The following is a 16006-nucleotide window of genomic DNA, read 5'->3' as shown; positions in this document are numbered from 1 at the left end:
ATGCTGCAGCCTGGAGTCATTCCCTGCTTAGGGATAGTTGTGCTACAGGACAAGTTTTCCCTGCCTAGTGGCCTGGTGCAGGGGTGCTGAGTTCCAGCAGGCCCAGAGGCCAGCGGGTATTGGAGCAGGGAGGAAGCTAGGGGAACACCTAGGAGAGGGAGTCAGGTTGTCATGGAGAGCCAGCTATTGGACTGGCTTTGAAACCAGCTGTCACCCCCAGCGATGGTAAAATGCTGAGAAGCTGCTGAGCCAGTCCTTCCACACAGGTGATGCCAGCCAGTCCCTGTCCCCTGTGAACCTCCTGAAAGCCCATCCCCAGAGCTGAGGCTGGCGCTGGACTGGGCGCCCCAGCCAGGTGATTAGCAGCCTTGGATTTACAGCGTCGGGGATTAGCATCTTAATAGACTTTACTGCAGCTCGCATCTGCTGATAAAGGAGCAATGTGGTTCTAGCAGGGAGGGGGGATTCCAACATTCATTCCAACGTTTGTGGCAGGGACTGAGGTGTATTTTATCAGCACCACAGCTGTGCAAATCCCAGCTCGACTGCCAAAGCAAAATAGACAGAGGAGTTTTCTCATTATATTCCACCAGGCTAGTGAAAGTAAAGGTGCCCCTGTGCCTTTCCCTGCCATTACGTCAAACAGCAGCCTCGGAGGAGCAGCGCACAGGGATAATGCACAAGGGGATGGTCCTGTGCTCAAAGCACAGTACTGGCAGCAAGGACTCCTGGGTCCTGTTGCTGGCTCTTCCATTGATTTGCTGTGTGAGCTAGTCACTCAATCTCTCTGTGCCTCGATTTCCTTATCTGCAAAATGGGGACCTCACAGGCTAAACTCAGCCGTGGTCCTGAAGGGCTTTGGTATCTGGGGTTATATATTGCTGCCCAGCTGAGCAGTGTATCTGTCAGTCTCAGATGGCAGATAGCTAGAGTGGGATTCATATGGTGGAGTGTAGAGTTGTCCGGGAGGGAGGGCGGGTAAGGTGAAGAGGGCTCAGGCTAGAGAAGCTTTCAGATGTGCTGGCTAGGCTGGTAGATACAGTCATCCCCCTTCCCCCCCCCCCCGCCCCTCGACAGCAGGAGTTTCTGTCGAGTCAGGATGAGCAGGAGCTGCTGTGATGCTTTCAGTCAGCATTTCACCTTCCCACGTTTGCTTTTGATATTGTTTTGTTTTTAAAATTGCTTGATTCTGTTTTAAATGCTCATGAGAGTAGCAAAGCTGATAACAAGCTACTGTAGAACCAGGCACAGAGCTACCATAGAGGCAGCGGCTGTGCCAGCGTCCCCTCCACAGCTCTGTCCCTGTACTGCAAATCTGACCTGCAGCCTCTTCTGCTACTCTGTCCCACACCTGAGCCCTCCCACAGCTCTGCCAATGCCCCTCAGGTCTGACCTGCAGCCCCCTGCTATTCCAGTCCTTGAACTCCACAGCTCTGCCAATGCCCCTCAGGTCTGACCTGCAGCCCCCTGCTATTCCAGTCCTTGAACTCCACAGCTCTGCCAATGCCCCTCAGGTCTGACCTGCTGTATCCCTACCGTTCACCTGAGGGATGAAAAGCTCATGATTTGAAGCAATAATACCACCCCGCAGGCCAGCCATGCCCACCCCTTTCCCCCTGCCTGGCACGTTCCATACTGCTGCAAACCAGCTCAGCTGCTAGGCGCATGAAAGTATGGCAGACCCGGTTTGTGGAGTGACAGCTGGCTCATGCCAATGACCCAGCAGTTCCAGCCATATATTCAGCCCCTACGTAGCCCACCCTCTTTGGAATAACTGCACGTGAACAGTGGGTGTGCTGACTCCTGGGCTTTTTTCCCAATAAAATCGGGGTGTGCTTCTTCGAGCAGCAGTTAGATATGGACACTGTTTTATATGAGAGCCATATTCAACCCTCATGACCTCAGGGTAATTACAGCTCCAGTGAATTTGGCTTATTAAGTCCAATCAGTGCTCTAGGGGTGAGTAATGGCGCTCTCCTCCCTTCCCTTCTCCCCCGTCCCCCGGCCTTTTTTTTCATTTTTTCTTTCTTTCCCTCCTTCTAAGGCATCAGAACTCCGCTGGGAAGGTGAGAGAACTGATAGCAAAGTTGCAGAACACCCTCCATTCTCTCTCCCTCAGCCTGATGCTCTGCCTAGGAGAGTGCTGAGCATGTCACAGAGAGCTCACCCAGAGCTGAGCTCACATGCACGTACTCACAATGGCTCCATTTGCAGGGAAGGCCATGACCCATCCTCTGCTCAACAGTTTTCTTTATATGTTCTTATTTTTATCATTTATGTCACTGCGTACAACCAAACACATTTGACACATTATTATGCAATGGTGAAGTTAAACCATGGGTTCTTAGCCTGGGGGTTACGACTGGGGTAAACAGATATCAGGGGGTTGCAACCACCCGCCCTTCCCAAATTGCAAAATAGGAGGGGCATCCCAGCTGGATGAGAGGTGGGACTGAAGGTGCAGTGAGCCCTGGAATGGTTTGAAATCAATCAATGGAAAAGGTTAAAAATCACTGATGTGGAGAATAGCAACAGATTGCAATGGCGGCACCTATGCAGCATTATTACTACGAACATAGTATCATAGACATAACATAGCAGCTAATTCACGTACACTTGGATTTGCTATATACCTAGGTATCCACAGATATGGGCTGTTTCTAAAAGACCTACTAGCTCCCATCAGGGCAGAGGCTTTTGGCCAAAGGGCTGGGGGTCAGAGCTTTCCCAGCAAGGGGCAGCCAGCTGGTCAACATGCTACTACTGAAGATCAGAATGAGCCGGAGTGGAGTCATTGTCTCATTCAGGGGATCTTAACTTAATCACGGAGCTGCAGCGTAGCTCAGCAGCATTGCTCGTGGAAGAGAACTACCGAGATGAATCCCGTCTGAGGAGGCAGCTTCAAATGAATAGCTCAGTTCTGGTTTCAGCCATGCTGTGCGGTCACCCTTAATTTTGTATCTGGTGTCAAAATATCACAGTGCTGGGGGCCATTGGAAATGCAGATGGATTGGAGTCGATAGAGGATGTATCACATGCTAACTGCCGAGAGAGAACAATTGACTTGTAGCCAAATGGCCAGGAAGAATCTAGCAGAATAAATAGTCTGGACAGTAACACTCAACCAACAGCATTGAAAAAACATTCACTTTCAGTCACTTGGAAATGATTTACCAAGGGTCGTGGTGGATTCTCCATCACTGACAATTATTAAATCAAGACTGGATGTTTTTCTAGAGCTGCTCTGGGAATTATTTTGGGGCTGTTCTCTGGCCTGTGTTATACAGGAGGTCAGACTAGATGGTCACAGTGGCCCCTTCTGGCCTTGGAATCAAGGAATCAGTGAAACTCGTTCATCATTTTATTCTTCTGGTTGCAACCATGTGCAGTTTCATCTGTCTCTGGTACAATTGTGCACCAAAGCCACCTTTTCATAGCAAGATACTCTAGCAATCAAGACACCAATGAGATTGTTATCCTTTGCATTAGTGGGTCTGGGAAGAATATAGGTGTCATCACGTATTTGTTTTCTATCGTGGCATTCACTACAGGGGGTAGGGCATTGAAAATGTGGCAGTTAGAAGGTGCAAACCGTAGGGGATTAGGTCATGACATAAAATGGGACAGATGATGCAGAAATCAGCACCCCAGATCACATGGTGTGCAAAGGTCTGACTCCAGTGAGGTTAAGCTGGAAGAAGGGTGATGTGACTATCAGACCCCCTTACATTGCAGATCCATTCCTTGTGCGTCTCTGAGTCCATGCTGCTGACTGTGCTGACAAAGACAAGCATTGGGTCCCAGGAGCCCTGCAGAGCCTGTACAGCTCTGAGAGTTGGGGCTGGATGCCTCAGGCATCATCAACCAAATTGTCAGCTTAATTCCAGCAGCAGAATCCTAATTTCTGATGGTGATGTAGGAGGCAGGCAGAACGGGGCTGGCTGTTCAGATCCCGGGGAGGGTTGGCAGCAATTGCAATTGGGGGGGGGGGGGGACACAAAATGTTTGGACACATAAACTCAGCAAAGCTGAGTGGGAAGCCAAGGAGACACTGCACTTCCAGCAGGCCTTCCCAGATTCAGATCCCATCCTTGATCCCCCTTGCTTCCTGGCTTGGGGCACCTAAGACGTGACGCACACTCCCTCAGGAGGGAAGGCACGGGCCCCGTGCGGTTGAACTACATCTGAGCTGCACTCCTGAAAGCAGCATGGCTCCTCTCCCGAGCGGAACGAGGCTGGTGGAGAATGAGCCTGGTTGAGGGAGGTCAGTATAACGACTTGGTGCCCTGTGGCCTTTCAGCGCCCAGCCCCCTGCCCTGTGTTGTCGCCAGGTTGTGTTCGGGGTACAGCTTTGTTATACACCCTGTCTCCCTCTCCAGTCATGTGATGCAGGAGGAGAGCTGTGATGATATGGAATGTGGTCAGCTGCCTTCAGACGCTCTCCGACAGGTGAAAATCCAGCGTGACCCCCTCTACGGCTTTGGTTTTGTGGCCGGCAGCGAGAGGCCAGTGGTGGTGCGCTCGGTAACAGCAGGTACGTGCTTGGCTCACAGCCGCCTTGGGGAGAGGGTCTGTCCTGAGTGGAGCAGATCAGACAAGTGGGAAGCAAGGAACAGGCAAAGGAATGGGAGCTGCTTGGCTGGGATGATACTGCCATCCTGCCTGGGGTATGGGCGCTGCAGGCTGGGAGCTGGGGCTGGAGGAAGGCAGACGCTGGAGTGCAGGGTGGGATGGGCTGAGAGTTGTAGTTCTCTTGCCGGTAGCTGACAATGGGGTAGAGGCTGGGGGGAATTGACTGTTAAAGGCAGGGGCCTTCAGACACACAGTCTGCAACTGACAGGACGGTGTCTGAGAGACCTTGGAAGTACAGCAACCATGCCCACTCCGTGCCCTGCACCCCAGAGTGCCTTGCCCATGGTGGAGAGGGGGCAGTGGGAAGAAGGGGGCCTCGTGCTGCCTGTCAGCAGCCACAGGGTCCGCGGCAGCCAGGACCTGTGTGAGCCAGCCCCAGCCCATGCTGGCCAACAGGGTGATCGAGACGCTTTGAGCTGAGTGAGGAGGAGTGATGGAGAGCATCAACTGAGGGGAAAGAGCAAAACCCAGGAGGGCAGTACAAGAGGAAGCAGAGCACAGACAGGTGGCAGAGCAGCTGGGGACACGGGGGGCACATAACATGCCACTTATAAGTGGGCACCAGCAGCGCCATGGTTACCTGCCCGTTAGCCAGACCCAGGGGAGTTTTCACCGCCAGGGCACCTTCCAAAAGAATCTCTACTGCTGAGTCAGGAGCTGCAGGCACGGCAAGTCCCCTGCCATGCCCTGCAGAAGCCTCTGGGCAGGCTGCCATGGCGTGAAGCACAGCTGCTGCCATTGCGAAGGGTTCTGGGGCATGCTGGCGAAGGAAGATGGCTACAGTAGAGCCACAAGCAGGAACACTGGATGGGTTCCACCGAGCGGGTTGGTGGAGGAAGAGAGCCAAATCCCTTCTTTCAGGGGTACCAGTAGACATGTAGCCAGTTCCTCCGGCTGGGTTTCAGCCCAGCCTGTGAACGGGTCCCTGGCCTTCCCAGCCCAGTTCTTTGAGAAGCTGGAACTAGCCCCTGTACGTGGCACCGGTATCTCATTGAACAACAGGAACAGGCCACGTAGGAGGGTTATTAGACGAGCCACTGCCATTCATCCCAGTGGGAGCTGTGTGCAGGCCAGCCGAGCTGAGAACAGAGCCCCGTCACTGAGGCCTGCTCCCTTCGTTCTGGGCAGCACAGAGCCCCATTCCCCTGCTCGCTCGCTCCCCCCCCAACTGAAACGGCACGCTCCCTAATGCAGGCAGGGGCTCTAACATCTACTCTCCTCTCAATGGCAGGAGGCCCCTCTGAGGATAAACTCTTGGCAGGAGACCAGATTGTGGCCATAAATGATGAGGATGTGAGTGAAGCCCCCAGAGAGAGATTCATTGACCTGGTCAGGTAACAGACTTCTCTTCCACCTCATCCTGGGTGCAGGGGAAAGGGTGGACAGAAAGGGGTGTTAGCACTTACATCTCTCAGAAGGCTGGAGGGGGTGACCCCAGAACCACTAACCAAGAGACCTGATAACTGGCAGAATCTGGACATCGCTGCAATGGAATTTGCATGACTGCAGCCTCAGCAGCCACTTTCAGGTACTGCAGTGGTCAAATTGGCTCTGCTGGAGTCAGCACTGGCTCAGCACTGCTGTGAGGAAGCGCACCCTGCCAGAGACTGAGTTAGCACAGGCAGGGCAGTACTGTGGGGAAGCTCACCCCACTGAAGGCTGGCACTGACAGGAAGTTTGATTAACCTTCACCCACACCACACGCTCGTCCACTTAAGTCATTACCCTTTCTGACACCCACCCGGCTCTGAGGGCTATGGAGCCGCGGGAGTTTTATATAGGTCAGAACACAAGTGAGACTCAGTCCCCGCTGTGCACGAAGCTCATCCAGGGACCCCTCTCAGCGGTGGCCTGAAACCTGGAATGGGTCCCTGCTTGCTCTCTGGAGAAGACCATGACTGGAATCTGAAAGGCAGAGAGCTTTAGGAGAGATGTGATTCACACTGGTGTGAGGGAGGGGAACTTGGCCCTTTCACCCTATCCCATTTCCCCACCAGCGTGCCTATCCTCTTAGCTCTGGTGTCACAGCTGGGAAAGGACCCAGGTGCTAAGAGAAGGATCTTTATTTCAGCACTCCCTCTCTGGTTCGGGGAATCCCCAGCAATCCTCACTCCTTTGAGCCCTGCCCAAGCCCAGGAGCCACACCTCAGACAATTATCCACCTGGGCTGTGTTCAGGGCCGGCGCTTCCATTTAGGTGACGTAGGCGGTTGCCTAGGGCTCCAGGATTTGGGGGGCAGCATTTTGCCGCCCTCAGCAGCAATTTGGCGGCGGGGTGGTCCTTCCACGCTCTGGGTCTTCAGCGGCAATTATGCGGCTGGTCCTTCACTTGCTCCGGGACCCGCCCCCGAAGTGCCCCGAAGACCGGGAGTGCGGAAGGACCCCCCCGCCGCAGAATTGTCGACGACGACCGGGAGCGCGGAAGGACCCCCGCCTAGGGCGCCAAAAACCCTGGCGCCGCTCCTGGCTGTGTGTGATTCAGAGCAAGTCATGCTGGGCTCTGGAATAGCTGTGATTCTCTAGTTAACACAGTCTATTCAATAATATCTCTATAGCAGAGTAAGAAACTACAAAGATCCAAACATCCCCAGCTGGCAGAGATGTTTGCAGCAGCTGTATGAGGCGCTGCCAGCACACTTATTACCTGGCACATGAAGCTGCTCTAGGAGACCGAGATGATCTGAGCCGCTGGCTGAGGAGAGAGTTTGCTGTCTGATCTCTCAACTAGGCTCTTCCAAGTGGTGTTTTCATCCCATCGTTTCCATATGTGTCCTGTGTCATGGGGCTGAGAGCAAACCTGTCCAGTAACCTTCCCTCCTGTCCTTTCTCTTGTAGGAGTTCCAAGGACTTCATCATCCTCTCTGTGCTGCAGACTCACCAGGTGAGCTCCGGGAGCCCCATGCTCTTGTAACACAGGACTCCAGCTCTGACAGGGCAGACACAGTATGCTGCAGGGCAGGGGAGGTCTGAAATCCAGGCCTATGCAGATGGCCATTGAACTAGGACGTGACCTAGAGAACATATGGCTGCTCCGTCTAGGTCACACTGATGCTTCCGAGAGAGAAGCACAGTTTGGGGGGAGCCAGTGAGCGCACAGGGTAAGAGCACTAGAGTTTCCCCTTTGGAGACTTGATTCTATGTTCCGTGACGGCCCCAGATGAACATGCTCAGCCTCGTTCTCAATGAACATTTGTCCAAATCCCAGAAGTTCATCGTCCAGTCTGATCAGAGCAGCAGGATGTCCATGATAGAGACCCAGAAGAGGATACTAAGGGGCACTGCCAGCCAGAATGAATTGGCTGAGCGTGGGGAGCCCAGGACTAGCACAGCGGGGGCAGGTGCTGCAGGTCAGGATTGAGGGGCATTGGCTGGGCTGTAGGGGCCCAGGACTGGCACAGCGGGGGCAGGTGCTGCAGGTCAGGATTGAGGAGCATTGGCTGGGCTGTAGGGGCCCAGGACTGGCACAGCGGGGGTGGGCTCTGCAGGTCAGGGTTGAGGGGCATTTCATAACCCTCTGGGGAAGCTTATCCAACCCTGCTCACCCTCACCATTCCTGGCTTTCAGCTCTGATATTACTTCTTCCGTACTCACTGGAATTTATTACAGTTGGATAAAATAATCCAGGAATATTCTCCAGGCTCCAACAGCCCATCTGAGGGAGAGGATCTCTCGAGCTCTCTCTCCCTCTCCCATCTCCTGTGGCTAGTAAGGCCGTGAAACGCTCTGTCCATGAGAAGGAATAATAAAAATAAAGAAGTCCCTGGGACGACTGCACTCCCCAGGGTTCCTGGTGTGTATTACAGAGCCACCAGTGATGCCAGAGGGAAGATATTTTACTCTTTAGCCTCTGGTGATATCTAACAGCAAATCCCAGCTTGGTGGTTCCTTTGCCAGGGTGACCGTGCTGTATTTTCTTGTGTCTTGTCTGGACCACTCCTGTGCCTTAGTGATCCCTGGGTAGAGCAGGGGAAAGGGTCGTTCTTTTTAAATCATTCTCCAAGTGGCTGTTCTGACTGTCTGCCCTGAGTAGCTTGCAAGAGCACAGGAGGCACTTACATATTCCAGCACTGTATCTGAAGCCAAAACTCACTGCAGTTGGAAAGGATGGACCCATCCTACCGCCAGGCTACAGCTTCCTTGAATGGCATTTAGGAACGCTGAGCGTTGGGGAGCGCATAGCTACTGCAGGACCAGCCTCCACCAGCAGGAGTCATTGTAAGGGGATAGCATAGGAAGCCTGACTGGGGTGGAAGAAGGAGAGCCTCCTTCAGTGGAAGCCTGTGGGGAAAATGGTGCAGCAGTGCTGGACGCCTTCCTGGGGTTCAGCCATAAATGCACATCTGGCATGTTTGTGGTCAGGCCCAGGACCCCTGGTGGACTTGGCATGGTGACACCTGGTGGGAATCCCCTGGAGAAACAGAGCCACTGAGCTCCCCGATTCCTCTCACCTCATTTGAATGCCATGCTGCTGGAGACTCTGCCCAGCAGTGACAGGTGCTGGCACCGAGTGGTGAAGTTGCAGTGGAGCGCGAAGAGCCCGTGGCTGTGGAACAGATTGAACTGTCATGCCACAAGCAATGAAGGCAGGATGTCATTTCAGCTTTCCCGAATCTTTTGATCTCGGTGAGAGAGAGACGTGCGAGAGCCCCTTCCATTCTCTCCTGCTTTCTTGCTCTCTTGGAAGGAGGGTGCTACTGCCCAATGCTGTTCCCTAAAGAATGGAGTGAACGCCGGCCTCTGACACAGCTTTTCTCCTTCCTCTGGAAAACAGCCTGGCAAGGCAGCGTATTAACTCGGGGCCAGCCGCCTTCAGACCGAAACCTCAGACACTCACAAGAACGGCTCGCACCCTGCAGCACACCTTGAGAGAAGTGCTGTGTGCTGGCGACATGTGCCAGTCTGAGCGCTCCAGAGACCCAAGTCCTCTCTCTAAAGTCCCAGGGCAGCACAGGCCCAGGGTGGATAAAAATCAATGATTTTTTTTTTAATTTAAAAACAGATTTTTTTTTAATTTAAATCGGATTTTTTTATTTTGTCATTTACATTATACTCACTTTTTCTTTTTAAAAATAAACCTGTTTAAAATGAAATCTGAATTTAACACAAACTATATTAAAAGCCTACATTTATTATAATCTCTTAAAACATTTAAATAAAAAATAAATATGCTGAATCCATGAGCCTCTATCAAAAACTTTGAGTTGAAGGCTGATTTTCTATATAAAGAAAGAATCGGGAAACATCTAACTTTTGAGATCAAGCTTTATAAATATGGCACAATAGTAGCGTATTAAGGGCTTGGTTTGTTTAATAAAAATAAATTTTATATACTGTTTTTTGTGTTTAATTAAATTCTAGTTACCATTCTAATACAGCTTGAATCATGAGAAAAAATAGAGTAAATAAGCAATATACCAGGGGTGGGCAACATTTGGCATGCGGCTAGCCAGGGTAAGCACCCTGGCTGGCCAGGCCAGTTTATTTACCTGCTGACACAGCAGGTTCGGCCAATCGCAGCCCCCACTGGCCACGGTTCGCCGTCCCGGGCCAATGGGGGCGGCGGGAAGCCATGGCCAGCACATCCCTCGCCCGCGCCGCTTCTCGCCGCCCCCATTGGCCCGGGACGGCGAACTGCGGCGAGTGGGGGCCGCCATCGGCCGAACCTGCCGCGTCAGCAGGTAAATAAACTGGCCCAGCCCGCCAGGGTACTTACCCTGGCGAGCCGTGTGCCAAACGTTGCCGACGCCTGTAATATACTATATTCTATCAGGCTAAAAATGTATAATAAGAATCTGAAAATATTAAGCTAGATAATTGCTTAAATAAATGCGTATAGTTATAGTGTATCCTTCTAGGTAGCAAAAAGATGTACCATATCTAGTGTAAAGGCTCTATTTAGTTTTAAATCAACATGTTTTAATGATTATATCAACCAATGAGAATGCACATTTCTTTAGAAATAACAGAAGTGCAAATGGAAAAATTGATTTAAATTGATTATTTAAATTGAGGCTTTCACCTTGATTTAAATCGATCCAACCTGCGCAGGCCGTTGCAATGCAAATTTCTGTCCCCTACCCCTGACAGTATGACTCCAGACCAGGAGAGACCACCAGTAAAGGCAACAAAGATCAGTAGCACTCCAGGGTTCAGCCTGAGAGCTGTGCCAATAACTGATTTTTTTGGCTTCACTGGCTGTTCCAAAAAATCAGGAAAAATTATTTTGGGTCAACCCAAAATGAAATTTTTTTTTCGAAATTTTCAGCCAACTGAAAAGTTGAAAAAAAAAATTTCGTTTGTGTCTAAACTAAGCATTTGATTTCATTTTTGAGCTATTTTTAAACATTTGGGTTTTTTTACAACATTGAAGTAAGTTTCTAAATGAAAAGTGATTAGAAACAAAAATTCGAAATATTGCAATTTTTTCTGAATTTTTTAGGGCTTTTTTTTTTTTTCCCCTGAACGAAACAATTTGGCAAAATCACCACCATTTTGCGACATGTTTCAGTCAACCAAAATCTGCATTTTTTATGAAAAAAGGTTTTGGCAAACAGTGTTGCCGAGCTCTGGTCCATGGCCTGTGTGCTGAGCCTGTGAGGTTTTAGTGCCACAGTGATGCTTGTGAGGAGGCCACCTGACCACCAGGCACTGGAATGAGAGCACCAGACCATTTCTCGTGGCCATCACCGGACAATGCGATTCACTCGCTAGCAGCCTGGACTGTATTTAGGAACCAGTGAATTAGAGGTGGAGAGCCACATCCGCAGCTGGTGTGAGTCAGTGCAGTCACACTGACTTCAACAGAACTTCCCTGATACTATGATCCAAAAGCTCCAACTCTCTTCCTCAGTCAGTCTCCTCTGCTGCCACCCAGTGCTTGCAGACTCATACGTTGCTTCTGCCAGTGCGCCTTTGTACCTCCCCTCCCCTCTCCACACAGGTTCCTGAGGGTTCTTGATCATCATCAGGCAGGTGGAAACTCAGTGGGTTGTGATGGTGACCCCAGCTTGGGGAGGTGGATGGGACATAGACACCCATCATATTGTTAGTGCCTCCAGCTGGTAGTGGGAGTGCACTGCAGGCATGGATCCATGACTGCTAACATGTACCAGGTGCTCCCATTCACTGTGCTGTGTGCCTCACCTTGCTACCACCAGTGCCATAGACATGTCACACAGAGGTGAGGTTTGTGTCGGATGGAGCAGCCCAAGACACGCTAGCTGGGCTTTGATTTAGGCAGCCATTTGCAGGTCCTTGTCCTCACTCCCCCACATGCTCAGGAAACTGAGGATGAAGTTTATGGCCGTTTCCCTCCATGTGGATTGTGCCCATCCCTGCCTCAGCACCATGCCTACTCTCCCATAGGACTGGAGTGGTGGCGCTCCCTAGGGGGCCTGTCTCTCCAGCAGGGCATGTGAAAACATGAAGAATTTCTGCATGTGTTCTGTTACCTAATGTTATCACAATGCTTCTCTTCTGCCTCTCTCTTGCACTGCCTCCAAGGAAAGTCTTTCTCTCCCCCTCCCCAAGCTCCAGCTTCAAGGACAGCTGTTTAACACCCTGTGTTCTCTTTGCAGTCCCCAAAATCCGCTTTCATCAGTGCAGCCAAGAAGGCGAAACTGAGATCCAATCCAGTGAAGGTCCGATTTTCAGAACAGGTCACGGTTGGTGAGACAGATCCAGTAAGTGCTGCTCCTCCTTTGTCCACCATTGCACTGATGTGGGTATTTCTGCTGTCAGTCTGCTCCTCTGAAAGATGGCTCTTTCTGGGCTGGTGCAGAAATTCCTGTGGGCCATTCCTGCCAGAGGGTTCTTGGGTGATGCCTGAGAGACCTCTGCTAATCAGCTTGTAAGTAATGGACTGTGGTCTGTCTAACTTCACTTATAGTGGACAAAGGATTGTGATGTGTGTTGTGACAGAGGGATTCGTGAGTACAGATAATAGGGCTGGCATGTGATCCACAGCACTCTGCAGGAATCTGATCTAGTTGTAAGGTCCACCTGTGTCCTAGATAGCTTCTGTGAAGGAGATGCAGCTGCTTTGTAGATCTCTGTAAACTGGAAGGATAGACCGATACGTACATCTCATGTGTACCCGTGGTTGATCAGGCCACAAGTGAAGGGGCAGGGTCTCTATCTCTCAGGGTAGTTTGGTCCATGCCAGAGTGTGGCCTTGGAACTGCCCTGTGGCAGAGCAAAGCAGGCTGGGAGGTGGCTCAGGGCTATGATTGCAAGGCTGTAGCTCACTCCACGGATTCCCATCCCCTGCACACGTGCATAGATTGACTGGTTTCACTTGCAGATGCGCCACGCCGGGAAGCAGGTAGTGACTCTCCCTTTTCGTGAATGTCAGGTTGTATTTATGTGTATGCAGTGCAGATTACGGCATGCTGCCCTCTGACAGGATCGCAGAGCACCTGACTATCACTCCGAGAGAAGCACTGAGTACATAGATTATTATTTAGCCATACCAGCAGCCTGTTCGCACCCGAAGGACCAGACAGCCCAAAGAGAGAGAGCACAGACACCAACATTCATGAGGAGGCCCACCAGGTTCAGGGCTAGCTGAGCTTCTCTTCCTTTAGTTGTAGTACTGATTGGTGACAGCATTATACAGACATGGCCTAATGTTTGTAAAGGGTCAATATTTGTTTAGTGGTAGGTAAGAGGGTGTTTTGTTTTTTTCCTGCTTGTTTATATATTAGAAATATCATTAGTGTTAAGCCTGACCTTGTCTGGAGAGCTCCTTGGAAGTCTCTGCCCTTATGTGGCGGAACAGCAGGTGTTTGAGATGTACCAGATCTTTCTTTCTAGGTGTTCATCAGGCATTTGAGTTAAACAGGTGTTAACAAAAAACAAGGAGATTTAAACAATCCATATCCCCATATTCAGGTTTCATTTCTTGAATATCTGCCAGTTCTCCAGTCATCCATAGAATCTCCAGGGGAAAAAAAAAAACAGATTGAAAAGATCTGATTTCTAATGTAAAGAGCGTGCAACTTTTTTTAACCTTGCAAACCTCCTTCAGAAGGAATCAAAAAAGGGCACAAGCCCAATTTTCTTTCCCTTTACAGCTCATCCTAAAAACTTAAGTTGGTCCCAGGCCCGTTTAGTCCTATCAAGACCATACACTTTAAAAGTGTGCTGTGCTTGCGCAGAGAAGTCTAGCTCTGATAGGCTGAAGCACCCAAAAAGTTTGTCCTCTGAGCCAGTCAGACAGCAGAAGATCTGTTATGATATTTTCGTGACGAAATGCTCATCAAAACAATGTAACCCAGATCAGGCATTTGGTGTCAGAGAAACTGAATCCTTGGCTGAGAAGGTTTCCGTGAGATCAGTGTCTCTTGCTTCGACCAGGAGGGTGTTTTTCAGAACACTATGTGGGGGTTGCCAGTTGACTTTAATGAAGAGTTATATGGTTTAAACCCCAGTGCAAAGAGCTTTGAGACTGTGCCTGTGAATGGGGCCGTTTTGCCTGGGTATTTCTGAATAGCCATGAGAGACTGTAATCCTACGATAATGTTTATCCCAGTGACATCTCTTAATTGCAGAAAGATTTTGATAAGCAGCGCTAGTAAAAATAAATCTTAAAGTGCTTCTAGCAAATTCTATTTTTAAGCCAAATCAATTAAGTAATTATCTGATTCAAAAATTGCTTGCTAAATAAAATCATTCTTCGCTGTGCTGCCCGCATGGGGTGTGCAGTTCAACAGATGGGTTCCTGTATGGCTTGAGATGGATCAAGGGAGATTCAAGTATGTGAATCCACCAGACAGCTCTGAAATTCTCAGCCCTTGTGCTTTCAAAGAGCTCGACGCAGATGCTGTATTTTCACAGGAAATTTGCCTCTTCTTAGTGCATAATTCTGAAGGAGCAGAGGCTTCAGTAACCAGTATATCACTGACATTCTCTCTCTCTCTCTCTCTCTCTCTCATATTTCATGGGCCTCTCCCCTCATTCCCTGTCTTTCCCCCATCTCCTGTTCCTATACTCTTCCTTTCAACCCCCCATTTCTTTGCTGCATTCCCTTCCTGTTTCACACCCATTGGTGGTCTGCCTTTCCCCTGGCCCTGTTTGCCAGGAGATGTTGAAGAAGGAAGCTCTCCTCCTCATCCCCAATGTATTGAAGGTTTTCCTGGAGAACGGGCAGATCAAGTCATTCACATTTGATGGCCGAACAACTGTCAAGGTGCGAGCCCTCCTCTGACCCCACGGGCCCTTCCTTGGCTTCTGTGTTTCCCTTATCACATTTGCTTGTTCTGTTTCCCAGTCTCCTGCGGCCTTGCACAAAGCATGTTGCTGTCTGTGCACTGGCCCCAGATAATAAATAGCATGTTTCCCTCCCTGGGTGCTATATTTTCCAGGTACAATATTCTGCTCTTCTGTGACCCCGTCTTCTCTCCCTCCCCCATTTCACCAGCCTCCACCTTTGTTTTGGGGTCCAGTGCTGAATCAGGCTGTCGGCATGCACTGTGCTACATACCCTGTTGTGCTACCCTCATGATCCCCACTCTGGCACTAGCTATAGCTCTTCAGAGTCGGGTCTGACATTCCTTGTACACAGCTGGCCTGGGGAGGGGGTACATTTGCAGCATGGTATGTGGATTATTATTAAGCCTGTTATGCCCATTAACAATAACAGGCTGTTCTCCTAATTCCCAGCGCAGCCTGATTGAAAACATCCCCTCTGTTATAACAGTACTGACCAGTCAGAGATTTACATCTGCCCATCTAATACCCTGCCTTCTGTCCTCCCACGGGTAGTGGAATGGCCCGAGGTCTCTTTTATAAAGACATGTCCCCTAATGCAATGAGGGATCGCTCCTTTACTGTTGCCATAAGGGAGGTTCCCTTAGTCTCCCTTTGAGCTAGGTGCAGAGTAATACATTGCTATTGCACAGGCCATGGTCTGTTTAGTTAGTAGTTCTCCGATAACACTCTCCCAGGGCCTATGGAAAGGAACACAGAGCTGGGCTGCATAACAACAGTGCCCTGTTATACCCGGAACAGCAGCTCTTGCACCTCCTGCAAACATGCATACAGATGTTACCTGCTGGGCCCATGTAACCCTGTCTGTGTCTCTCTCTGGGTTACATTGCCAGGACGTGATGGTGACGCTACAGGACCGCCTCTCCCTGAGATACATCGAGCATTTTGCCCTGGTCCTGGAGTATTCCAGCCCAGAGCAGAGCCACAAGTTCCTCCTCCTCCAGGACAAGCAGCCCCTGGCCCACGTAAGCTTCTAAGCTGCATGGCTAGACACCTGCCACCAGGCCAAGCATTGTACTTGTAGCAGGAGGTCTGGCTCCATGAGGGTGGGGAGGTTTCCACCTAGGAGGAAGGAGCTCAGGGCTAGGCTGAAGGTGTAAGATGGA

At 50.5% G+C, this 16006-nt stretch overlaps 1 protein-coding gene across 1 annotated transcript in view; it reads left to right on the top strand.

Moving 5' to 3' along the window:
* The window catches only part of FRMPD3 (FERM and PDZ domain containing 3), a 102545-nt gene that overhangs the window by 42825 nt on the left and 43714 nt on the right, over positions 1-16006 (top strand). The window contains exons 4-9 of the mRNA XM_054040765.1: positions 4380-4534; positions 5864-5966; positions 7467-7512; positions 12209-12313; positions 14713-14820; positions 15734-15865. Of these exons, the coding sequence (XP_053896740.1) occupies positions 4380-4534; positions 5864-5966; positions 7467-7512; positions 12209-12313; positions 14713-14820; positions 15734-15865 (649 nt within the window). The remainder of the gene's footprint in view (positions 1-4379; positions 4535-5863; positions 5967-7466; positions 7513-12208; positions 12314-14712; positions 14821-15733; positions 15866-16006) is intronic.

The sequence above is a fragment of the Malaclemys terrapin genome, chromosome 9, assembly GCF_027887155.1.
Source record: "Malaclemys terrapin pileata isolate rMalTer1 chromosome 9, rMalTer1.hap1, whole genome shotgun sequence".
NCBI lineage: Eukaryota > Metazoa > Chordata > Testudines > Emydidae > Malaclemys > Malaclemys terrapin.
Note: the sequence above shows the minus strand (reverse complement) of the source record. Positions and strands in the feature narration are given on the sequence as shown.